Source organism: Centrocercus urophasianus, unplaced genomic scaffold, assembly GCF_019232065.1.
Source record: "Centrocercus urophasianus isolate 14NV4802_14NV808 unplaced genomic scaffold, USGS_Curo_1.0 seq_39, whole genome shotgun sequence".
In the NCBI taxonomy this organism is placed as follows: domain Eukaryota; kingdom Metazoa; phylum Chordata; class Aves; order Galliformes; family Phasianidae; genus Centrocercus; species Centrocercus urophasianus.
The window spans coordinates 5,505,018-5,531,761 of NW_024884966.1; the positions used below are offsets into that span (position 1 = coordinate 5,505,018).

The window sequence follows — 26,744 nt, forward strand, 5'->3', positions numbered from 1 at the left end:
TCTCTGTGCCCCTGAAGTTGCTATGGAGACTGAATGGGAGAAGGGACTGAAATCCAGCCGAAAGCCCAAAATGCAACCACACACTCTCACCTCCTGGCTCTGATTTCAACAGGGGAGACTTGGAGCAAAGATGTCCCAGAAATGAAGGGGAAATAAAGGGACGTGGCATTTCTGCCCCAAGCGAGCTCCTGCAACCCAAGATTTGGGTGTGTGAATGCACATGGCTTGCAATCTGCACAAGACAGTGGGGGTTTCACCATCTCATCTGTCTTCCTGTCACATCTGCCTTGCCAGTGCTGTCCTGATCCATAGCAATGCACAACACTCAGCGTTTATATTTTCCAGAGCATTCTACAGATACCAATTAAAAAAAATAAATAAATGCAGCGAGGATGTAGACCTCGGGTACTCAGAGGGGAGTTGGTGAGCATGTTCAGCCATGGGCTGGGGAAAATTGTTTGTCCTGCAGGTGCCTCCAGTTAGATGCTTTTGGCTTGTAAAGAGGTGAAGGACAGCAAATCACCTCCCTTCATCTGTTGTGTTGCCCCAGTAAGTGTCCAGCCAGGCTCCAAGGCACCAGGCAGTGCTGGAACCTCCTCAGTCATAGAATCATAGCATCACCAAGGTTGGAAAAGACCTGAAAGATCATCCAGTCCAACCACCCAGTGTCCTAAGTTAGCTCATCCTAAAATGTCATTGTTTTCAACATCAAGAAGTTGCCCAGATTGAATTTCCATCTGCTGATTTTTCCTATCACCCCCTGTGATACTGAATATAGAATCATAGAATCACCAAGGTTGGAAAAGACCTAAAAGATCACCCAGTCCAACCGTTCACCTATTCCCAATAGCTCCTACTAAACCATGTCCCTCAACACAACATCCAGCCTTTCCTTGAACACCCCCAGGCTCGGTGATTCCACCACCTCCCTGGGCAGTCCATTCCAGATATATGGCATTTTCCTCCTTTGGATGTTTGCATGGACTTCAGGAAAAACCAAGGAAATATCAGAAGGTGACTTCTCCAGTCCTGAAATCATCATCACATCCTCAGTCTGTGCTTTCTTCATTTTCTTCTCCCTCCTTAGGACTGGTTTCCTTCTGCTTTCATTCCCTTTACTCTCACAGAACAAGCCAGCTCATGCCTCCTGCTAATGAAACCATTGGTCTTTTTATTGCTAATTGCTTGTCATTAACACAAGGGTTATACAATTAAAGTGCTACATGCAATTGCACATCTTAATGCTGAGCCTGGAAAGCTGCTTATAAAGGAATAGGAAGGTATTGTGTCTAGCAGAGGAAGGAGGGTAAGTTTTTGTGTCTAGTCAAAACACCATGGCTTCTGATGCACAAGACCAAAAGTCACTGTATTTAGAAGTTATAAAATGCAGTCTCCATGGAAAACTGTTCCTATGAGATGCATTAAACAGGCCTGAAATGTGCTGAGTTACGCAGCATGGAGCTGCAGGTGGGGATTCTATCCCTTAGTTCGGGGAATGAAGGGTGCAGATCCAGACTGGGTCACTGGTGACAGGACATTTCCAGGTTATTTCTGAGCTGTGTGCAAGCAACTGCCCCGTCTGTGTGCAGCCTAACGGGAAGAAAGGGGATTTGTTCTCATTTTGCTTCTGCAGAAAATCCTTTGCAGCTGCAGATCCATTGACATTTACACCAAGAGTAATGGGATAAGGTGAGGATTTGGGCACTCAGGTGCACAACACAGGATTGGCTGTTCCCATAGAAAGGGCTGGCGGAGATGCAGATGGACAGACGGACCAAATCCGAAAGGCAGCTGTGGCCATTTTCTCCTTGCAACCTACCTGGATGGCTGAATTATTGTCATCTATGAGCGTATCCATCACCTCCACGTGCCCTTCCTCCACCACCTTCTGCAGGACCATCCGGAAAGTGCCGATAAGCCTACGAAACAAAGAAAAGTCAGGTGAGATGCAGTGAGCAGCCAGCAGAGTTCATTTTCAGTGGGAAAGCACTTTGATGGCCAAGAGCCACCAGAGCATGTGTGGTTGTTTGGGTTGCTTCATTTATTCAGTTAGCTAGTTAGTTGGTTATGTTGCATCGTGTTGGCCTTTTGAGGATCTAGACAGGAGATGCAGGGCCAAGGATTGTAATTAAAGAGATAGGCAGAGGAGAAGCCGTTTTTTTGGCAGTGCTGCTGGGATAAAAAGAAAAGGAAACGTTGAGAACAATCAGCCTTAAATTACTAGCGTACAAATAAGGGAACCCAAACTGGATATCCCATCTGATGTGCCACCCTGCTGGATGTACTCATGGATTTCCTATCTGGATGTCCCAGCTTGCTGTATACCCTAAAGCAGTAGAGCAGGGCCCAGAGAAGCTGTGTTGTCTCCATCCTACTTTTTCCAAGACCCAACTAGATAAAAAGCTGATCAACCTGCTGCAGGTGATGCTGACCTTGCTTGGAGCATGAGACTGGACTAGAGAACTCCAGAAGAGCCTTCAAATCTGAACTATCTGGTGGTCCTTTGATTTGATCCTATAACATCATTGTTGTTTCTGCGGTCTGTTGTGTATGAGCCACACCAAACTCAGTTCCCATGTGGCTGTTGCACCTCCTGCAATAGGTGACAGCCTGAGCTGGGACCACATATCTCGGGGGAGACATCCACAGCAAGTATGGATCAAGGGTTTGTTATGCTATTTCTTCTTTCTGTACTTGTTTCTACTCTTGTGCTTGAGGGCTCAAGCATGGGCATGCTGACTTCCACTGTGGGCTGCAACAAATGCCAAGGCTGAGGTGAGAGCACACAACACCTCCCAGCCACCATGCCTGTTTCTCCCCAAGCATCTGATCACCATCCAAACTCCTGCAGGATGAGCAGGCTGAAGACATTTCATTGCTCTTCGCAAATCTTACCTGGGCTCTCTGTTCTCCACTGCTCTCGCAACCAGGGAGGGCAGCACAGTGTGCACTAAAAGCAGCCACGTTCATTAAATCAAAACCCACAGTAGATACCGTGGAGCTCTCTAATAAAAGCCATTACTTATCTGCTGGCTCATGGCTTGTCAGAGAGCTGTGACTTTATGTTCTCTGTGTTCTGGTGTTGCACCGGAGGGATCTTCCCAGGCTGGGCTGAGTCAGCCTGAGCAAAGAGCCAGCTGTGAATCAAGAGACACCCAATGTGAAAAAGGTCCTGAAACATGAAATGTGGCATTGCTTTACACCACTGGCCTTGCATGTCACCTCCAGTGCTATGAGACTGATGATAGCAAAGATGTTTGATGGCATGCAAATGTTCCTGCAGTGCTCTACTCTGGCAAAAACAAATAATAAAAATAGCTGCTGGTTAAGCGATTTTTGGGGGATTTTTTTGCTGATTTATCAGGATGTGATATCAAAGAGGGAGATGGGAACTGCCTGCAACACGCACTGGTGTATGGAGGGCTCTTCTCCCACCCCCCATGTAGCCCCAGCTCTGGTGCTGTGTCTGCACTGACTTTGGAGATGGACCCGCCTGGAGTCCCAAGGTGTCTGACCAGAAGTAGGACTGTGTCTTGTTGTCGTTCCATCACACACCACTCACCACGTGGCCTACCCAGGGGGAGCATCATCAGCCCCTTGAAAATGCTGCACAACTCTCAGGTGCAGAGGTGGTGGCTTCTCTGCTCTTCTTAGACCACTGTGGACCCCGAAGATGTCTATAGGTGAGAACACCCCTTACCAGTGTAGTGTGAAATGCAAAATGAGCTGAAGCTGCCTGGAAGCAGCCTGATCTCCAGAGAACCTGCCCTGAGCTCAGGCTGCCTCCACATTCCTCTTTAGCATCCTCAGGATAATGCTGGAGGCAGGATAACGCTGCAACTACAGCACCACAGCTTGGGGCATTTCAACTTTCCATTTAAGCTGTGCAGAGTGCTCTGAAGTGGTTTCAAGCTACCTTGCCTTGTTTTGCAATTGCAGGGGGGTGTGAATATGCCTGTGCTCAGGTTACACCAGCTGGACATATATTTTCCATCTGAAATCCCCTTCAGCATGGGGCTCACACCTGCTCCTCCAAGCAGCAAACCAGTCTTGGGCTGCAGTTTTTCTGAAGGCATCTCACAGCAGGACACTGGAGCTTTTAGTTCAGGGACTGCTGTGTTTGGCTCAGACCTGCTGTGTGGAAGAGACTTTCTACACTGAGCATGGACACCACTGGTGCTGTGTTGAAGATGGTCATTGGCTTTCTCCAACCAAACCTGGGGGGCTGCAGATCCCCCAGCCCTTTGCTCACCTGTTGAGTCTGTCTCAACCTCCTGGGGAAGAAAATTTTCCCAGCATCCAACCTGAATCTCCCAAGCCACAGACTGTGCCTATTGCTTCTGGATACTTCTTCTGGTGAACAAATATCCACCTCTCCCTGTAGGCTGCAAACTCCAGCCATGAGTCAGTTAAGGTGTGGTATTGGTGATGGGTTCAGTTGGTGGCACTGACCATCTCATACTATGTCATCTCACACCAACAGTGCCTTAGGACCTGGGGCACAGCTTGGGGATGTCCTTGCTGTAGCTGTCGTGGGAGCTGCAGAAATCTGCAGTCTCAAGGCTTTAGGACACTGTAGCAGCAATGTGCTTGGACAGCAGCACTCCCTAGAGACATCTGGATCTGACCCTGTCAAAATGCATAGCAAAGAGAGGAGGAAAAGAACCACAGACTCTAACAGGGAGCAAATGTCTCCAGGGGGCATTTCACACACAGCCCTCCTGCTGTGCTGTAAGGGAAACAGGTTAAGAGAAGCAAACAGAATCACAGAACCATAGGGGTTGGAAGGGACCTCTGCAGATCCACCAGACCATCTTTCCATTAAAGTAGGTTCCCTAGAACAGCTAACACACTAAAGCATGAGTTTTAATATCTCCAGAGAAGGAGACTCCATCACCTCTTTGAGCGGCCTGTTCCAGTGCTCTGGCACTCTTACAGGAAAGAAGTTCTTTGTCATGTTTACATGGAAGTTCCCATGTTCCAGTTTGCACCCACTGCCCCTTGTTCCATCACTGCACACCACTGAAAAGAGCCTGACCCCATACACTTGACACCCACCCTTTAGATATTGATAAACATTGATCAGATCCCCTCTTAGCCTTCCCTTCAGTCTTCATTCCCCACCAGAATATGCTCCAGGCCCCCACCATTTCTGCAGCCCTCCTCTGGGCTCTCTCCAGCAGTTCCCTGTCCTCTTTGAACTGGGGAGCCCAGCACTGGGCTCAGTGCTCCAGATGTGGCCTCCCCAATGCAGAGCAGAGAGGAGAAGAACCTCCCTTGCTCTGCTGGCCATGCTCTGTGCAATGCACTTCAGGGTCCCATTGGCTTTCTTCTCCACCAGGGCCCACTGCTGTCTTATGTTCAACCTTTGATCAACTGTTAGTCAATTGCTGGTCAACCTTTGGTGAACTGTCGGTCAACCATTGGTCGATTGGAACTCCCAGGTCCTTCCCTGCAGAACTCCCCTCCACCAGCTCAGCCCTTAACCTGTACTAGTGTGTGCTGTTATTCCTCCCCAGAAATAGGGCTCTACACTTACCCTTGTTGAACCTCATCACGTTCCTCTCAGCCTGTCTAGGTCACTGGCCAGACAGACTTCAGCTGACATGTCTGAGTGTCATGCTCCTTGTGAAATGTGAGCTCTGTATTGCAGGGGGTGAGAATACAGTCTCTGGACATAATCATCCTCCCGCCCAGCATCACAAGGATTTGTGGCATGAGGTGAGAAACCATCTGCAGCATGCTTGTGGCGTGTACAGACTCCAGAGCTATGTCAGGGGAGGGTAGGGGTTAGGGAAAAGCTCTGCCCCAGAGGGTGGTGGGCATGGCACAGCTCCCAGGGCAGTGGGCAGAGCCCTGAGATGAAGGAGCTCAGGGAGCGTTGGGTCAGCGCTCTCAGACATAGGATTTGGGTTGGGTGGTCCTGCGTGGAGCCAGGGGTTGGGCTCAATGATCCCTATGAATCCTTTCCAATTCAGGATGTTCTATGGCCCTATAATTCTGTGATTCTAAGCCCAGAGGCTGGAAGAGCATCACGTCCACCTCCGGCACTTTGCTGCTCTCTCAGCCGAGCTACAGTCAAAAGCACATGCTGCCCATATGTGCTCATAATCGCATGCTGTTACTGCAGCAGGACTGGATATAAGCAGGAATCTCAGCACCAGTTCTGGCTCTTTGACAGCTTTTCCCCTGCTGCAGTATCTGAACCATGAAAACAGGCAATGAGCGTCTGCTCCTGCTTCCTCAGAAGTGAGATGTTGGCCCTTTCAACACTTCCTTCACACATCTTTGCAAGCTCTTGTAAGACGTGCCTCTGCACTACCCAGCTCTGCTCACAGACCTGAGGTCAGCTTGTATGTGTGAGAATTACCAGAAAGATGCATGGTGTGAGGTTTGGGGTGATGCCTTCCTTCCTTGAACCCCTCCCAGCCCACATCTCCTGCAGGCAAGAGCCCAGAAAGAGGGCATGAAATATTCAGCACTTGTCTGCACAGCCTTTCACTTCCGAGTGTTTCATAATTCATTGAGTGCCCTGCTCCCTCCCCTTGCGTTTCTGCTCATGGAAAGAGTGAGGGAGTTTTTCTGGGTCACTCGTAATTTTATCAGACTATAGAAACTTCTTCAGTTTCAGACCCAGCCCAGCTGGTTCTGTGCTTAGAGCCATGGATCAGGGCGGTCTGTGACTTCTGGACGCCCCACAACATGCCATGCTTTGCTCTTCAGTTCTGTGGCCTGTGCCTTTCTACAAGACCCTCTGTGTGCTCAGTGCAGCTTAGGACAGACAGCATTTTGGGGGATGCTGAACCCTGTCAGGCATTGCCAGTGCTGAAGTTCCCTCTTCCTCAGAGCAAGGGCTGCAGCATTAAAGCAAGATGTAGACCCATGTCATCTTCAAGGTGGTGGCCAGCAAATTCCCATTTGTTTTTGTGTGATTAGACCAGCTTCTATGTTGCTGGCCAATAGGCCAGAGAGCTGCTGGTGAGTTCAGGAGAGGCAGCTCTGCTCTGATTTCAATCTTGCTGCTTCTCTCTGGACAACACCAGTTTCTCAGCATCCTTTGTAGGCAGTATTGGTGGTAGGTGGACAGTTGGACTAAGGGATGCTGAAGATCTTTTCCAACCTTTAATGTCTCTATGATTCTAGGAAGATGTAAGCTCTGAAACTAAACACCCTTTTTTTTTTCTTTTTTTTCCTTTTTTTTCTGCACCAAACACAAAGACAGAAAAACAAACCAAAACAACAACAAAAAGCTCTAAAACAAGGAACTCCCAGACACAACATCACTGGTCCAACAAGCAACCATGCTCGTGTAGAGCATCTCCGAGTCATCCCAGCTGCACACCTATTCCCACCTCCTGCAGTGCACATAGCACTCATTTCCAGCATACCCAGCAACTGCAGCAGCTCCATACCAGCCTCCTTGGATGCATCCTTCCCCTTCCTGAAAGCCCAGCCAGTGCTGTTAGTGCTCCCTGTGCATGTAGAAGCCCAGACTGGTTGTGGCTCTGGGCAGCCTGGTCTGCTGGTTGGCGACCCTGCACGTAGCAGGGGGTTGAAGCTAGATGATCACTGTGGTCCTTTTCAACCCAGGCCATTCTATGATTCTATGATTCAATGACAAGGTTTGGTTCCATAGGGCTCTACTGATGCCAGCTTCCCACCTCCAGTTGCTGCTGGGGTCTTACCATGTGTGCAACAGCTCCAGCACCCACCATGACAAGTTTCGCAGGCTTTTCATTTCTTAATCAAAATATTGTGTTGCCACCACATCAAACACTGTGCAGAAGCCTGAGTGCATCCACGTTACCGCTGTCACTTTTAGCAACCAGGTCTGTAACCTCATCCCAAATTAGTTCCTGACAGGATGCGTTTCAAAAAGACAGGGCTGGCTGGCACTCGTTATGCTATTCCACCTGTCTGCCAAAGTGAATAAAAAATCCACTGGTATTTAATGAGAATTTTTGGCAGCAGTTTGCTTGGGAAAAAAAAAAAAATAATAATTCACTGAAGTATCTTTAATATCTGGAGGCTGCTGAGATGGAACAGCTGGGTTGTCCTAGATTTCACCAAGTTATCCAGACATTGCAAAAATAATAACAGTTGTGTACACTCACCACTGTCATCTCTGACTTGCCAGCCACAAAGGCTGGGTGGGAAAGGGATGGTAATGAGCTGAGTGACTTGGGAAGCTTTGGCTGAAGAGCTGGGTGATTACTGATGAAGCTGCAGCTGGCTGTACAGTGAAAAAGGCTCTTTGGGCTGGTTCAAGAATCATATCAGCCAGAATAGCGACTGGTTTACCTCTATCAGCATTATGGTCATTCAGGTAGGAAAAGAACTCCAAGATTACCAAGCCCAACCTCCATCCCGTTCCACCATGCCCACTGACCCTCAGTACCACATCCCCACAGCTCTGGAACAACTCCAGTGGCAGTGACCCCATCACCTCCCTCAGCTCTGGCCTTTTTGGGGTTGATCAGAAGCTCACCTGGGCTCTATTTGCTTTTGAAACTAAAATGTGAGGCTGAGGAATCTTCAAGGAGCCCCTTTCTTCAAATCTGACGTTACTCAATGAACAAAAATGTGGTGAGCAATTGAAAAACACAAACAAAATCCCAGATGCAGCTCAAAACCTCTGCTGGGAAGGGTCCATCCCACCTACTTGGATCTGCCCTGCAGTTTGCTGTTAGCTCCTGAACTCAAATGGAGATGGTCCCAGCATGAGGGAAATCTGTCCCAGCTGCCTTAGATGTGTCTGTGCTGGGAAGAAAACATCTGTGGGAGGTTCTGGTCTTCTTTTAAAATTGACTTCTGAACTTAAGGAAGATCTCCTCTTGAAAGCACCCAAACACAAACCTCTCCAGGCCTTCATTCAGAGCAACCTCAACTTCTGGCATTACAAAATGCAAAGTGTTCGAAAGCCTGCAAAGCATCATTTTATGTGGGAGCCAAACATCAATCCTGCTCCTTTTCCCTTGCAAAAATGGGCAAATTATATCACTTGGTATTGCTGGTGGGGAGGCTGAGCCCACACCTCCACAGCATCTCAGCTGATGAGCTTGCATCTCTGGTACAGAAACTTCTGTCCTTCCAGGTGCCTGCCCCTGGTGACACCAATCCAAGAGGTCTGTGAAAGCCTTCTTCAGAAGTCAATAATCCTTCAGCCCACGAAGGGTGATGGAAGATGGGAAGGATAAAAAGTGTTGATTTAATACCAAAGGAAAAAGTGTGAAAAGAAGGAGTGCAGCTTGTGGGTCAGGATGGATGGGGAACCAGAGCTCTCAGGAGGAATGGCCTTTTTGTAATGATAACTCAGACACATCAGGAAGGACCTCGGTTCATCAAACCCACTCTTCCAGAGCACAGATCTTCTAGCTTATGTCAGATGTCCACCTTAAGGCACACCCCACAGGTACGCAGGTGTTCAAGAAACTCAGGTAGATTTTTCAACCATGAAAATGTCAAATTCAGTATCAGACCTGTAAACTTTTGGTATCCACAAGATCTTGAGGGATCATCCACAGTCCACCATGTCTGAAGAACCACTTTGTTGTGCCTTTTGAATCATAGAATCCTTAGAGTTGGAAGGGACTTTTGAAGTCCAACTCCCCTGCAGTGAGCAGGGACATGCACAGCTTGATCTTACAACACAGTTAATAGCACAGGAGCAGAGGGCTCCTACAACCAATGGCTTGATGCAGGATCAGCCTATAACTGCACTGGAAAGCGGCCTTCGGAGATTGAAATAGGAAAATGTCTTAACAGCTGGAACAGTCAAGGTTACTGGGTTGTTCTCAGTTACTAAGCCTGGCATAAGATTCCCTCCAAGAAACTCCCCTGTCTGGACATCAAGTAACAAAGTCTGGAGACCTTAATTATGTACAAAAATTTGAAGGGAGCTCAAAGAAGCCGTTATGAACTGGGATAAAATCAAACTAAGCAAGGGGCAAATGTGCTGTGACGTTATACAAACCTTCTGTCTGGGTTAAAAGCATACTCAGTTCCACCTGAGGAGGGGTAGTTTGCTCCCTTTTTGCAATTCTCTGCACCATAATAACATCTTGATGCAGAGGCTCTGCTCACCCAGGGCATCCCACACTGAGAGGGAAAAGACTTGGGGGCACTGAACCTCCTGCCCCACTGATGATGCTCCAAGCTCTACCTCTGCTATATTTAGCAGCAGGAAGGTGCCAACAGAGCAAATGTGACCCCTGTTGCTTTACAAACCCAGTTCCAGCCATGCCCACCTTCCCAGCCCCTGCCCTCCAAGTGCTGGCCTGAAAGTGAACTCTGCAGATATCTGTATTACTGGAGAAGCTGGAGCACAAAAGAAAAAAACAAAGCTCTATTTTTGAGCTGCTGAGCTCCATGCTTTACTGAAAGCCCTTGCTATTAGCCTCTTTGTCTCCCCATCAGGTAAGGGGAGCCAGCTCCTGACTGCTCTCTGCAGATCGGTTTTCTCTCAGGGATGTTATCTGTGCACCCACCCCAGCATTGCCCAACAGGCAGCAGGCAGCTCTGTAAGGTGGCCGCCCGCCCTTGGCCAGATCCAGTTACTGCTTCTCACCCTGGAGAGGAAAATGGTGACATATGCCCAGCAGGGAGAAAAATGAACCTCCTCAGAGCAAAAGATATTTGGTGTTGTGCATCCTTCTTCATCCTTAAGGGACACGTCCTCGTTCTAGGGATGGGGAGAATGTGTGGCCCCATCTTACACACTCTTCTCCTGTGCATCCATCTCCTACGGCCCTTCACTGTAGGACCACATGCTGTGAACTGTCACACCCATCTCAGAGCTACTTTTTTCAGTTCTCCCCAGGGGACCAGAAGGGAGAAGACAGAGATAAACAGGCCCCTGTATGAACTCACTATTTCTAATCAGGTCATCAAGTTTTTGGCTTTATCACCTGTTTTCCAGAATGGGATATGTGGCATCAGATGAAGCATCTCAGGTAAAACTCATCATTGCTCCTTCCCTTTTGTGCAGCATTTCAGGTTGCCAAAAGGCACTAGTAATTTAACCTCCATCAGAATCATAGAATCATAGAATCACCAAGGTTGGAAAAGACCTAAAAGCTCATCCAGTCCAACCATTCACCCATTACCAACAGCTCCCACTAAACCATGTCCCTCAACACAACATCCAGCCTTTCCTTGAACACCCCCAGGCTCGGTGACTCCACCACCTCCCTGGGCATCCATTCCAGTGCCTGACCACCCTTTCTGAAAAGTAATACTTCCTCATGTCCAGCCTGAATCTCCCAAATCATCATCAGGATGTGGCATTGCCTGTTATCCACCTGCACCAGGGCAGGGCATCCCCAAAGCACTTTGGTTGGTCTTGGCTGGGGGAGTTTCCCATCCTGGCCATGATCTTGAGGCAGAAACTGGAAATTTGTAGGTCTGTAATTAACTGCTCCATCCACTGTGGTGGCTGTAGAGGTGCACTGACCCAATTTGCATGGCAAAGCTTGACGTGGAGCACCTTGCTTCTGCTCAGCCTATTTGGCCTCTGAGAAGATGGCTCCCATTGAGTGTTAGGTAGTGCTGGCTGAAGACGAGAAGGGGAGACAGAGACAGAGAAGAGACAGAGAAGAAGCACCCAAGGGAAATGTCCTTGGGGCACCGCAGAAATCAGTAGGTTGTTTACATAGTTTTCCTGAAGAAATTGCTGCCAGCCATGGCTGGAGATACGTTTCTGTGCTGGAGTGATGGGTAGCATGCCTTGTTTACGGTGTCCTTATAAGCTATCTCCCCACCTCCATGCTTTGCTCCATCCTTTGGGCACTCAGACATGCACTGCCCTGGGGAACAGTCACTGTCCCAGCCCACATCTCCTCCATGGGCACCAGGACCAGAAGAGGATTTTCTTACCATCTAATTAGCTTCATGGTGATGGCCACTGAGGCAGCAGACAAAAGCAAGGCAATGAGCCACACGGCCACGACTCAGCACAAGATCCCCTCCATTATTCACAGTGGATCTGCATCAGGTGTCATGTCTTTATCTGGGACTTTGATAAATAGTGCTAATCAGCTGCATGTTAATTATTCACGGTGGCTCACCTTTCCAAACCCTCAAGTCAGGGCACTGCTTCTCCCCATTCCTCTCCCTTTTCTCCAAGAGTTTTGTTTGTCTCTCTTCCTCCAACTCATTTCTATGAAATGCTCTGCTGCAGTTATGGCACTGCCTCGTAAACTGAAGGCTTAATTATTTTTGTAATGTGCATTGCCAGCTTTCCCTTGAGGGAGGAGCCCAGCATCATATTCCAGGGCTTGAACAGTGTTGGGTGCTTTGGCTGGGTATTGCTGTAGTACCCATGGCTGTGTCTTGACAATGATGTGCTGGTGTTTCCATCTCTCAGCCAGTAGGAGAAATGCTATGAGTATGATCATAATCTCTGGCTAATCCCTTTGTATTTCTGACTTGGAGAAGTCTTTTGCAAACTGATTCCAGACACTGGTGCTCATATCCAAACCAAACTCCATCATTAGGCAGCCTGTAGTGTTGGACTAGGGCTCTATTACCATCATCTCCTGTGGGCTCCTGGTTGTCTTCTGCCTCAAGGAGTTTCAGCCATCCCAGGCCATCCTTCAGCCAATTCTCCATTTCCTGAGCCCAAAGAATGTGGCCATGGGGCAACGTTTGTTGGAGCTTCCACTCCATTACCTACTCGTGATGCCATGTGGCTGTCCATGGGTGCCTGAGACAAGTGCAGGCTGGAAGCTACAACCTTGGATCTACAGGAGACATGTGTCCTTCCTGAGACTGGATACCCAAAGGGCACTGGACACATGCGTGGGCTCTGAGCTGAGCCCTCCTTCCCATAGCTACTGTACTGCAAAGAGAACATGAAGCTCCTTTTGGAATTTGGCTTACCACTGTTTTCAAGGGAAAATAAACTTGGGCTGTTATTCCCATTTAGAATCATTTGAGTTGGAAGGGACCCTTAAAGGTCATGTGCATGAGCCCATGACACAGTATTTCATCACAGTCATTAGTTGATGGCTGAGGATACACACTGGCTTGGTAGCGTTCTGAAGAACAAATTCACCCTCATAATTACCCATAATAATGGGTTATTTGGCCAATGGTGAGCCATTTTTTGAGTCCTCATTTTAAATTTACGATGTGTTGGTGGAAGCCTAGGGCACTGCCAGGGATGAGGCACCCACAGCTCTTGAGCAACCTATGCCAGAGCCTCACCACCTTCATACTGAATAATTCCTTGTCTATCACTGATAAAGAATTCTTCCCACTCTTTCTGCAGCCCCTTTAGGTCCTGGAAGGCTGCAGTAAGGACTCCTCAAAGCCTTCTTTTCTCAAGGTTGAAGGCCCCTATTTCTCAGCCTGTCCTCATAGGAGAGGTGCCCCAGCCCTCTGAGCATCCTTATGGCCTCCTGCAGACCCTCTCGAACAGCTCCATATCTTTCTTATGGAAAAACAATAATAATAATAATAAAGCATTCATTATTCAGCATGCTGAAGTAATAATTGAAAACAGCTACAAAAAATTCCTGTGATGAGTGTCCCTTTCCACCTGGGCTGCCAGCATGGCACTCCTCTCCTGGACTGGGCTGCAGGGACTAATTGCTCCTCATGCACCTTGTTGCTACAGGGATGTTTCTAGGATCATCTTACCTCTGTCTGTAAATGCCAGCACAAGGAAACTGTTTCTAACCTGAGGTGCTTTTTAGTTTAGCAGAGAGAGATGAAGCAGGTAATTAAAAAGCTCTGGAAAGCTTCAGCGGGGATTTGGGGATGACCTACATCTCTCTGACATCAGCTCTGTGCCTTTATGGCTGATGGCAGAACGCTCCCAGTGTCCTGCCCTGAGTCATCAACACGGCAAGAGCATCCTCCAGCCGGTGCCTGGCCTCAGAGCTGCTGGAGAGGAGGAACTCTGCTTCTGAAGGCAAATGCACTCCAGAAACAGGAGCAGCAGTTCCAGCCTGTAACAACGAAAAGCAGGAAAACACACTGGATAAATATTTCTATGTGTTGTTCCAAGCCAGGGGGGGTTTGTGGATAATCATCACCACCCAACTGGCAGCCTCTGATTCACTGGTAGCATTTTTTTAATGAAGTTGGAATAATAGAGAAATCCCAGCACAGCAAAGTGTTCATACAGGGTGAATGAAGAGAGCTGGGCTAAGCTGGCAGCAGTCCTAGGAAAATCATAGCAATGATCATGGAGTGTTCAATGAAAAGCAGTTGAACACCAGAGCACAATCAATGGCGTTCCAGGTAGGTTCATGAGGAGATAGAGCCTTCAGAACGGGCTTGGTTTGCTTCTTTTGAGCCCACTTGTTGGGTAGCTGTGTGCAAGGAATAGGTTCTTATAGCATTCTCGGTTTAACCATGCCTGCTATCAGTGCTGCACACTAACAAGGGAAGATTAATGGGGAAATTCTACAGTAGGGCATCTGTTGAAAGTCACCACTGAATGACAGAGCCATGGTACAGTTTTGCTGTTCAAGGTATGTCTACTACATCGCTGACTGCAGTGTAAAAACAGCTTGCAATAGGGTTTTGAAGTGATGTGAAGACTAAGAGCAGTCAATCACCAGGGAGCAGAAGAGGCACAAGAACTGTGAGGACCTTGGGATGTGCCTTAGTCAAACCAAAGGGCCAAAAACAACCAACACAACCTGCAACACTCTTACTCCAACACAGCCTGCAGCCCAGGAGCAGGGAACAGAGACTCACCCGTGGGTGTTTATAACAGAAGTAGGGATGCTTGTTTGTTTCAGTTTCTCCCCAGAATTTGGTCTAAGAACAATCACGGAAACATAGAACTATTCAGGTTGGAAAAGACCTCTCAGACAACCAGGTCCAACCCCAGCCCACCGCACCATGCCCACTGCCCACTGTGTCCCTCAGTGCCACATCCCCGCAGTTCTGGAACACCTCCAGGTTTGGTGACCCCACCACCTCCCTGGGCAGCTGTGTCACTGCAGCACCGCTCTTTCAGAGAAGAAATTTTTCCTAGTATTTAGAATCATAGAATTGTAGAGCCATCTAGGTTGGATGAGGTCTCAGTGGAAGATAAAGACATGCAGAATTCATCCTAGGCATTTCAAGCCCATCCAGCACCCCAGAACACGGCCACAGCCTGTACCACCAATTGCTACAGCAGGTAGGGTTGATCAGATGTCGTGCAGCCCAGGCCCAAGTGAGTCAAAATCAGACTGAGGAACATAACCAAAGAGATGAGAATGATACAATAGAAGGTCATCCTAGGAGTGAAAGTGGCTCTTGGCAGGCTGATGTAGCCAACCTGCTTGTGTATACAGCCCAGCAAAGCAAAAGAAGTCACTTGGTTTCACTTACAAGATATTTGTGGTGGGTGGCTGGAGATTGTTAAGAGGATTTAGCAACCTTGGAGGTAGAAGGAACCACCCAAGTGGTTGCTTGCTCAGCCTCCAACCATATCCTGTATATTCCTGCATACCCTGGCTATTCCAGTTCCCTTGGAGGAATAGAGGCAGTTCTTTTTTTGCAGACACAGGTACTCCACTTTCTACCTTTTAGCGCATCTTTCAAGTGGATATTTTTCTTTCAGGTTTTGAGAGAGAGAAAGAAGACTGTTCCTTTGCGTGCACAGCATGCAGAAATGTTGTCTAGGACGTAAATGAGGTATGCCCTGAAGTGCAGTTTGCTAAGGCAAAGCCATCTGATTCTGTTGGCAAATCTTCATTCAATTCTGCTGAGTGATGAAGGCATGAAGCCTCAGGCTGCCATGGATGGAGGGAGGGTGCATCTCTGCGTGCCATCTGTCTCTAGGCTGGAGTAAATGTTTTGCACTGTGTTGCAATGGCATTAACCAGGGAAAGATGCCTGCTTGGTCACAGTTGGGGGGACAGAACATTGAGGAGAGCATCAAAGGAGTGTCTGCCCAAAGAGAAACCACTACTGCATGGATGGAACATGAAAAGTGAAGCAGAGCTGGAATCTGCCCCCCAGGCCTCAGGCTTCCATGTGTGGCTTTACTCCACACAAGCCATCTCCTTGCCTTCCTCCTCCAAGTCAGTGGAACACTGACAATGGAGTTTCTGCAGCTCTCCCCCTGCTACTCGAGCTCCTGTTTAAATCAAGACAAAGGTAGGTAGCTTTTTTTGCTCTGTTTGTTGGTTTTGTTTCTTCATTTGGTTTTTACTTTTGTGTATTTAGCATGCTTGCCCTACACACCACCTGCCCAACCCAGGAGACGCCGCCAGCATCTTCCTCCCATTCTGGTCCCCAAACTGAACAGAGACGTGGATCCAGCTCAACCAAGAGCAAGCCCAGGGATGGTGGGAGGAAAGGGCAGAGCTGTTCTCACCTATTGGTGAAGACTTTGCTGTAGTTGAAGACCTGGATCTCCAAGATCTCATTCCCGTCGATGTTGCTTGCAACTGGCCAGCGGAAGGTCTGTGGAGAAAGGACAGGAAGGAGATGTCAGGGTGGTTTTGAGGAGCTGCTCTGGAGGCAGTGAGCATAGAGCTGAGGAAACCGTGGCAAGATCTTAACCAACCCTTCTTCTTATCAGAAGACAGATAGGACTGTCTTAGAGGGATCTTGCTAAACATGTGTCCTGGTGTCAAATGTATGTATATTTGGGATTCTTTTTTTGTGTGTGTGTGCTGAGATTCAATTTTTTTTTAATTATTTTATTTTAATTTTGTGTGTGTGTCTTTTTTTCCCTTCCCAAGCCAAGAAATCACTCTGCCAGGCCAAATCACCTGAGTTTCCTTTGCTTCCCCAAGTCCCAGATCCCTTGCAGCATCCCATAGGCAAGCAAACCTCTGACCAAGCTGCTTGGTGCCATGATGGATGGGTATGTAGTTACACAGGGACATGGTGTCCTGGGTGCTGAGGCAGTGGGACCTGCATTGTCTGCATTCAGAGCCTTAAAAGGAAAATGCTTGTCAAGCAACTTCCCGGGAAGACATTTGTGACTCTTCAGAAATATGCTGACTATCATTTTTGAAGCTAATTTTTCCCTTTTATGTTTTCTGCAGTGAGTCAAGGAAGCAAATGGGAAAGAAATTATCCAGAAATAGAAAACTAGAAATGGCCTTGCACTTGACTTTGTACCCAGTCACACTTTGGGAATTGTGTTTGCAGCGCAGACACGCTCTGCTGGAAAAATAAACCCTGGTCCACACACAGGCTCTCTACCACTCAGGAGAAGGGCATTAAGGAAATTTTATTGGAAAAAAATTCATCTCAGAAAAAGCATTGGCACTGACTGCTCAGGAGGTTGTTGGGTCACCATCCCTGGAAGTAAGGAAGGTGGAGATGTGTCTCTGAGGGACATGGCCAGTGGGCAAGGTGGAATGGGCAGGGGGTGGGCTTGGTGATCTACGTGGTGTCTTCCAACCTTAAGGGTTCTATGATTCTGTTTAGGGACACAGTCAGTGGTCAGGGTGGGGATGGGCTGGGGTTGGACTTTGTGGTCTTAGTGGTCTTCTCCAACCTCAATGATTCTGATTCTGTGATTGTCCTCAGAGCATATTTTGGGGAGGAATTGGAACAAACAAGCATCCCTGCTTCAGTTATGAATGCCTGTGGGTGAGTCCCTGCTTCCTGCTACTGGGCTGCAGCTGGGATAAGGCTGTGCCTTGCCCTCTGGGTTTTATAGCCAAGTTAAATTCTGTGACCAATGAACAGATCCCACAGCTCAGGTAGGGCTGCTGGGACAAGGCAAAGAAATAAAAAATCATCAACTTCCCCCTTGGTTTTAGAGGTTTGTCAGGCAGCAGAACAACAAATAAAGTCACTTGGAAAGCGCAGTGACCTAGAAAGGCTCCCAGCATCCCCACTGAGCTTTGCTGAGAGCCTTCCACACCACGAAGCTCATTTGGTTATGATCACACTGCGAGCAAATGCCAAAGCCCCACAATGGGGAGAACAGCAAACCTCAGGGATGAGCTACAGTCTGCCACATTCCTTCTTTCTGGCATTATTTGTGGCCTGATGCACACCGTGCTCTGTGTGCTAGAAGAGGTCTGCAGCCTCAGGAGGAGAAGCAGTGCAGGGAGGGACACCTATCTGCAGACACTCATGCAATCTGCAGAGTTTTGCCTGCAATCCTGGGGAAAGAAACATGCTGACATTTCCCCTTCAGGGGGTCACAGCTTTCCTATGGTTTCCTATGGACACCAATTCAGACAATTACACTGGTTAAAAGAGAGTACTCTTCTCTGAAATTTGTCCAGAATTCCCCCCAAATCCACCATCAAGATTATGAACGTCACTCATATCGCCAGCCTGAGAACTGGTCTCCAACTCCTCCAGTGCATGGAAAACCATTCCCAGTGGGTTGGGGTGTCAGTCCTGCTCCCCTTCCATCTTATGGACATCCCATCAAACCTTGTCCATTGATCCCCTGAGGATGCTGTGTTCTAAGTCTAACGTAGACTTCAGCTGGGTGTAAGGCTGAAGGGAGCCAGAGAAAATGGAGAACAAGATCTCGAGCCACCAGACACTGCCATGGTGATTGTGGATGTGGGTTGCAGTGGGCTGCCAGGACAAGCTGCCATCACCCCTTCCCCATCTGCTTCACCCCCATGTGGGTGTCCACACAGGTGTCTCATCCCCGGAGCGGGGCTGGGAGGTACAGCAATCCACAAGCACTGTCACCCATCTGGGAGAGAAGGAGCTGGAGGTGCCAATGCACACCAAGTGGGACACGAGCCAGTGATGTGCCACTGATGCCAAGGAGGTTAATGATGTCCTGTGCTGTGTTAGGTGATGAGGGCAGCTCCTGTCCAAAGTATTGGGCTGCTCTGGGTGATCCTGTAGGGCAGGGGAGTGACCAGAGGGATCCAGGGGTGCCTGCAGCCCCAAGCATCCCAGGATTCGTGCATTCTGTGAGTCAATTATGTCCCTTTAGGATGCTACCTGGCTGGCTGTTAATTCTCCTTGCTGGTTTTGTTATTAAGAGTCTTATTAAAAGCCCTTTGCAAAGCTGAGCAAGTGGTGTTTACTGGGTCAGTTTTATCTGTTTTATTAACGGGAAACGAACTGGAAAAAGAAAAAAGACAGAGGCAGAGAAATGCCTTGCAGAATGCAGAAGCCAAATGCTTCCAGCGAGTCTGCTTCAAAAGAGCTGGGAAAGGGCATCTCTGCAAAGCAGGTCTTCCTTTCCTGCAGCCCCGGGAGCTTTGGCTGCATGCTTGCCCTGCCTGCTGCCTCCCACACTGGTTACTCAGGGACATTTCCAGAAGTTCAGGTCAGGACTGCAGCAATGGGTCTCAGCTTTCTTGATCATGGCAGTGAGCCTGACCTAGTTCCTTTAGAAGAAACTGAATTTAGGCAAGAAAGAGCACACGGAAGCCAGTCATAGATTTCTATGCTCTGCACCATCACCAGAGGTCTCTTCCCTTAGAGCAGAAACAAGTCAGGGTGCACACAGGATATGATACAACTGTTCCTGACTGTGCTGAACAACCAAAGCACTGCATTCACCCTCTTCCCCAGGCTCTGTAGAGGCACAGGTTCTGAATTATTCATTAAGCAACGAATAAAGATAATTGCAAAAGAAATAGAGTGAAGACAAACAAATGGAAACCACTGGGGCAGCCCAAATTCTGGCTGGTGGTGGCTTCTCCTGAATGGCTTGGTGTTTTTCCCTTTAGAATATCACAGTGGGAGCTTATCATAGAATGATAGAAGCATCACAGTTGGAAAAGAGCTCACAGTCCAACCCCAGCCCACCCCACCATGCCCACTGCCCACGTCCCTCAGTGCCACATCCCCACGGTTCTGGACCACCTCCAGGTGACCCCACCACCTCCCTGTGAAGCTGTGCCACTGCATCACTGCTCTTTTGGAGAAGAAATTGTTCCTAATATCCAACCTGGACCTCCCCTGGTACAACTTGAGGCCATCACTTCTCGTCCCATTACAGGACCAGGCAGATGAATGCTTTCAGCCAGCTTGATGTTAATGGCAGTCTTACTGACGCTGCATTCAATCTCCTCATCCAGATCATCATTAAAGAAGTTTCACAGGGCTGGCCCCAGTGCTGGTCACTCATGACCGGTTGCCAGCTGTGTGGAACTCCATCCACCACCAAATGAGAGGTTTCATGGTGGAGGAGGAAACAGGGCTGCACTTCAAATGTTTTGATTGCAGCAGAGCTGCAAGCAGCAGCAACCTCATCCCAGCACCTACAGCTGGTCCTGCAGGTTTGGCTGAGCTCCCAGCTGGAAACAGGAGTCCAGAAGTGTAGGTTTGCCCTTCTCAACGTAGATCGCATTGGATCCCCTGGGGAGCACCCCCACAGGTGCCACACTGGGACCTGCATGCTCAACAGCATTTGGCACACATTTAGGCACCTGAATGCCTTATGGAATGGCTGCAAACACCTCATCACGTCCAAGCAAGGGGTGGCTGACCACTGCAGCCCCATTTCAGTCACAAAGGGCTGCCAGCTCCACCAGTGCACATCCCCAGGTGGTCGCACTGCAGACACCTCCCGCACCCAGCATCAGGGCTTGTTTTCTTAGGGCAAAAAAGCTTCAGAAAGTGATAAACAGTTTAAAAGTCTTCCAGTTCCTTTTAGGATCCTCTGTTCTCCCACCCCTGGGAATGGGTTAACTTCTGTGTGAAACACAAAATAATCAAAGGAAGCACCAGTTCTCTTTTAAATATGTATTTCCATTTCAAATGTGACTTCTTCATAGCATCTCTATTCCCTGCTTGTGTGGGTGACTTTATTTCAATATTCTCTGGATTGTGTTCTTGGTAATGACAGAAAGCAAGGCTGCATTTTGAAACTACACGAAGCTGGGGCTGCAGTTCCTTCTTTCAAACCCAATCTCTTCTCTTTCCCTTCCCAAGCCCGACACTGGGAGCTGGAGGCTGATCCATCAAACTGCAGGCACCCAACACCAGGATTTGGGATATGAAGGGCTTTTACCCCATCAGGCAAGGGATCTGCAAGCACAGCACTTCTCAGTGCTGACAACACAGGTTGTTGTTTAGGAATAAAGCAGAACCACGCTGCCTGGATCACTGCCACCATGGAAGTGCAGCAGGGCCACCCCACAATGACACCTCCCCATCCCAGCCGAGGAATGGTTGGTTCAAGAGACCTGCTGGGCACCCACCAGAGAAGTGCTGGAGCACACAAATGTGATGTCAGCACACCTAACCTTGAGATCTTTCCCCAGCACTGCTTTTATCCCACTGTGCTTGCACAGCACTACTGCTGCCTTGGGAATCCCTCCACTCCACGGGGACAAGGAGAATATGTGTATGGAGAAGCATGGCAAAGGAAACCACACGTGTGAGATGGAGCAGGAGGAAAACACCGCTCGTCTTACCTCATCAAACCTGGCCTCGTCCTCACAGTTTTCCAGCACTCGGGTGTAGAAGGAGAGCCCTGCAGGAGGAGAGGAGGAGCGGGTTGGTTGTGGCAAAGTGAATGGAGGGAGCTGCCCCACATCTGTGCTGTCCTTTGGGATGCTGACATTTGCTTCCCCATGGAGCATCCCCCATAGGATAACCCCAAATCAGTATTTGTGGTTAGAATCTACTTCACAACAGTGCAGAAGGGAAAGTTATAGAAATTCTGCTTGTCTCTCGCTGAAACAAATTGAGTTTTTTTTTCCTTCTGGAAAGGAATGCTGTCTCCTAGGTAATAAAAAACACTGCTGAGCAGTCGTTGGTGCTCAGGAAAGCACAGGCAACCCTAAACCAGGGTACACAGAGGCTGGGACACCACTTATCCCTATGGGATCAACTTTTATGTTGTTACAGATTGAAATATCATGATTGCTTGGCTCGTTGTAGGGAGAGCCCAATCCCCGTGGCTGAGCCCTTTTTACTTTAACCATCATGCAAGGGGCAAAAGAAGATCCCTTCTCCAGGTGCTGGCAGACCTTCTGTCCCATGCCGCAGCAGAGCTGGGTGAAGCAACCCCTGAAGGTGTGTGTGTGTGTGTCCCAAACACTTTTGGGTTGTATATTATGAACAGTTTCTTCTCAGAAAGAGTAGTGATGTGCTGACACAGCTGCCCAGGGAGGTGGTGGGGTCACCAAACCTGGAGGTGTTGCAGAACTGTGGGGATGTGGCAGTGAGGGATGTGGGCAGTGGGCATGGCGGGGTGGGCTGGGGTTGGACCTGGTGGTCTGTGAGGTCTTTTCCAACCCGAATGATTCTATGGTTCCCTGCTCCCTGCTATCAATGCAGTGGTTTCCTGCAGGTCTCATGCCACTCAGCTCCACCTGCAGGACCGGGAATGGGGCCACCAGATGCATGATCACAAAAGCTCTTGGCTATGGGGATAAGCAGCACCTTAGCCCTGGTGTCTAAGTGCACTGAGTCTCCGAGCAAAAACTATGCTAGAAGCAAGACAGCCTCTGGTGCATGGCAAGAGTTAGTAGGGCTCTGGGGAATCCAGCCAGGATAGTGCCTGCAGGATCCGATGAGCTGTTATCCAACAGCAGCCATGAACAAACTCAGATCTCATTGGGAAAGGGGAGCTGGCCCCCATGTGCTGAGCAGGATGAAGACATTCCATCAGAGGACACCTCCAGCTTTCCCATCCCCATCGCCCTTCTTTCTACTGAAGCCCCTGGTTGTGTTCTCATTCTTACCCCAATAGCAGCCTGCAGAGCAAGGAAAAAAAGCCCAATTTCACCCAGATGTGAGTGATTTCACCTGCAGAGCCCAGAGCTGGGAAGCTGCAAGGGCAGCAGATGTGGGGCTTTACAGCCTGGAGAACCTGCTGGGAAATGATCAGTGTCTTGCGAATTAGTGAAGTTCCAAACCAGCCCCATGTCTCCTAAGAAGAGTTAAGCAGCTCACAGACCAAAGACTTTGGATAAAACATCCCAACCTCCCAGGTGCAGGTGGCCCCTGGCTCTGGGTCTCCTGGGTGCCCAGTGAGTCAAGTCCTATGCCATGGTGGGAGGAGAGCCCCTGATGCTTGGGGTTGGATACTGGCTGCAAGGAGCACCAGAAGAAGAGCACTGCCATGCTCCAGCACAGTGTTGCTCTGCAAATGCCTTCTGCAAGACCCACCAGTTGCTGTGTGCTGTGTGAAGGGACTGTGGCTTTGTTCAGAGATGCAATACAGGGGATTGAAGAAGGTACACCTGGCTGAGATAGCTGGGGACCAGAAATGACCTGCACCAGGATGGGCTGTGGGGGACACCTTGCTCCAGTTGTGGGACTGTTTAAAGGGGTGTCTCCAGAGTCACTGGAGAAAAGCAAGAGACTCTTCCCACAAGACTTCAGCCCAAAAACTAAGTGTCCATGTTGGGATGCTCCCTTGAGTCTGGCACTGAGGTCACAGAACACCAGGACCCTGATATGGTGAGATTGCTGGGTCCCTCTAGTTCCCTTCTGCCCCCAGCAAGAGCCACCCAGGGCAGGGTGACCAGCACCACAGCCAGGAGCTGTTGGGGACCCCCAAGGAGGAGATTCCACAGCCAATCTGGGCAAAACCAACAGGACCAAAAACACAAACAGGTTCACAGCAGCTATGAACTCCCTATACCCTGACTCCTTGCTACCAAATGATTATGGGGCAAGGGGAAAACAAAGGCTGAGCCTCAGAGATGCTGGCCACAAGTAAGCACTAAATACCAAGGAGCAGACCAGCTTGACAGAAAGACTGTATTGCTGCTGCACTCTGAGCTCCTTCCCCCCCATGTGATGCAAATGCAACATCTGGCCCAGGAATGAGGCACAGGCTGTAACTGATGGGTAAATCCTTGTTCCTGCCTCCCTGTTAGTAACACACACAAAATCCTTGGTGTTTCAGAAAAAATACCTTCCCATAAAGATTGTACAACTTTGGTATCATCCCAGAGTGATCATCCCAGTCCCTGCCCTACAGCGGGGCAGTGCAGCCCCACACAAGGTCCTGTCCCAGCTTCACACCAGACCCAAGGATTGCTCCCCCCGAGGTTTTGACAGCTACAACCTCAGGATCCAACCCTGCTGGGTCTGATCACTGGGAGCTTCTCCTCTCAGACTGGGTTTGATGGTGACATTGAGTGTCCTGGTCACGAATCCCATGGGTCCTTAGGGTGGGCAGAGGGAGCAGAGGGAGAAGCATCTCCGACAGCATACAGAGGTGATCTCTGCTCTATGCATGAGGCTAAGCACCCTGTTTGCCCAGCAGCTGATGGCAGCAGGCTGCCAGGCAAAACATTCCAGCACAGGGGAAGGAAGCACTGTTCTGAAGTTTGGTGTGACAGCAATTCTCTGAGCGGGAGGAAAACAGGGATGGGAACATGGAGGGGGGGAGGGGGGGGGGCGTAGCAAGCGAGCATCCCAAAGTGGGCTTCATCCCCCTTTTTCCCAGTGCGTAAATCCCTCTCCCCAGGACAGTGAGGGCTCACACCCCTTCCCTTCCTAAGTGCAACCATTGGGGAGCATGAGGTGCAGCCCATCCCGGGACACCCCCCACCTCCACCACTGCCCCCCTCCCCGTACCTCGGAAAGCAGCTTTGGCGATGCGATCTGCTCTGCCGCGGAGGCCGGAGACGGTGCGGAGCTGCAGCTGCAGAGCCATGGTGTGGGGCAAGGCGTGGGGATGGGTGCAACGCTGAGGGTAATGCTCGGTGCAGTGCTCGGTGCAATGCTCGGTGCAGTGCTCGGTGCAATGCTCACCGCGCTCCCAGCTGTGCTCCGAGGCACAACGCGATGCACACCCCCCTCCTCCAGCACCGAATTCTTCAATTATTCAGCAGCAGCACCGCCTTCCCCTTCCCTCCCTGGAGAAGGAGGTGGTGGGGGGGGGGGGGGCGGGCTGCGGGAATCGCCCCCCTTTGGTTGTTAGGGTTTGGGAGAGGGACTCCACTGGGGGAAACTGAGGCAGTGCTCCCCCTGGGAATGAGGCATCAACCTGGGAGCACTGCAAGCTGGAACCTGGGGGTCAACCATCTCACTGGGAGAGGACATGGGGAGTGCATGACAAGGGGCATAGATAACAGCTTGCCAGTGTGGGCTTGGTATGTAGAGGGTCGTGCCTGGTAAGGCTGCACATCGTGCTGTTCTTGGAACCTTAAACTCATCCTTTATTTTGAGGAAGCCAATCAGCAAGCACGGAGACAGGGCTGTGAGCCCAACACATCTTGCTTCCTGCTTGGAAATTTCCCAGAAAAGCCCATTTGTGGTGAGGAATGAACCCAAGAGGGCTTCAGCATTGTCGGGGAGAGACAAGTGAGGGTGAAACCTCAATAAATGAGTAATAAAGCCCTGGAAATGAGGCATGTCCTTCCATTTACATTTGTCTTACCAGTGGAAAAGATCCCTGTGCTCGTTCCCAAGTGCGTGAGATTGTGGGGAAAAATAGTGCTCGTTAGGCTCAAACTGCATGATTTTTTTTGGTTCCCAATTGGTCTTCCTCTGCTGAGCTGCACGAAGCAGTGCTGCATCTGCAGCCCATACACCTTGAGACCACATAGCTAATTAGAAACCTCTTGCTCAATAGCAGAAAGTTGATAGCGAGGTACGCTCAGCGCAAGGTGCGTTGGCTGGGGATGCTCATGGAACAGTGCAGGTGGGTGGTGCAAGGTGGGCACCTGAGAGCTGCACCAGCTTTGGGAGAGGGACCTGATGAGGAATGGGTCTGCTAACTCCTGGTCTTTATTTATATGGAATCCCAAGGCAGGGTTTAATTCTACTGCTGGGAAATGGCAGGCGGACGGCTCGTGGGGAGTGGTGAAGCTTGGCGTTACCCTCAGACTCAGGGCAAAGTAAGAAAGTAGAAATTAGGATGGAAGATGATGTGCACACGTTGCTGTTTGTCCTCCCTGGAGATCCCCAAAGCCTCAGGTGCTGAGGGACCGGAGAGCCCCAGGGGTATTTCTAGCCCCAGACACCTGTAGGCTTTCGGGTATATGAGAACACATCTGTAGCTCTCCCGGATGGGCTGTATCCACATCTCTGCACAGTGCTGCTGATGTTTGTCTGCTCAGAACTAAAGGTGCCTCTGGAGTTCAGTGCTCCTTTGGGTGGGGGAAGATCTCCACCTGCAGCCGTGGGGACTTGTCCATCCGTGGCACAGTGAAATTGGGTAATGAAGACAAGCAGGAACAACATGTCCCTGCAGGCACTCAAGGTGAAGCTGGACGGGGTTCTGAGCACCTGACGGAGCTGTGGGTGTCCCTGTTCATTGCAGGGGACTTGGGACCACGTGGCCTTTAATGGTCCCTTCCAACTCTAACCATTCTATGTCTCTATACAGGGCAATAACGCAGGAACCCAATTGTGAAGAAGCCAACACAGACTGTCAAGGGACAGTGGATCCAAGTCTGGGAAAGGAAGGATCTACCTGTGGTTCCAAACACAGATTTCAGTTTTCATGATGTCTCTGCATTTTTCACATTGCTGAATGTGAATAGAATTGCACGCCCACCTCTGAATCACCAATGATTTTTCGTATTTACCGTGGTCTTACACCAGAGCTAAAGAGGAAAGTGTGGCTTCACGGGGCAGGATCAGGCCATAACCAGTCTCCCTACACCTCCTGTGGCACCAATATCCATTACAATAAATCCAACCTAACACACAGTGATCCCAAAGCAATCACTGCTCTTACGATGATGCTACAGAACTTTAAGTCCAAAATTAATGAAATTTTCTCTAACTTCTTTTCTCTCATTTTCTTTTTTCCAGCTCTTCTCCTCCTACGCTTGGGAAAAAAAGAAATCATTATCAGCCTCCCCCTTTGTCAAACCATTAAAAGCCTTGATATTAATTACAGCGAGTTGCTGTGTTTTTCTGTTCTCTGT

The 26,744-nt window shown here is 49.4% G+C and overlaps 1 protein-coding gene across 3 annotated transcripts in view; it reads right to left on the minus strand.

Annotated features, from left to right (window-relative positions):
- OTOF (otoferlin) overlaps positions 1–24,520 on the minus strand; it is a 71,329-nt gene extending 46,809 nt beyond the window's left edge. For all 3 annotated transcript variants that reach the window (XM_042832626.1, XM_042832624.1, XM_042832625.1), the window contains exons 1-4: positions 24,442–24,520; positions 21,318–21,376; positions 16,325–16,413; positions 1,820–1,919 (exon numbers count right to left, since the gene is read on the minus strand). In XM_042832626.1, the coding sequence (XP_042688560.1) occupies positions 1,820–1,919; positions 16,325–16,413; positions 21,318–21,376; positions 24,442–24,520 (327 nt within the window). The remainder of the gene's footprint in view (positions 1–1,819; positions 1,920–16,324; positions 16,414–21,317; positions 21,377–24,441) is intronic.
- Between the last annotated feature and the right edge of the window lie 2,224 nt (positions 24,521–26,744).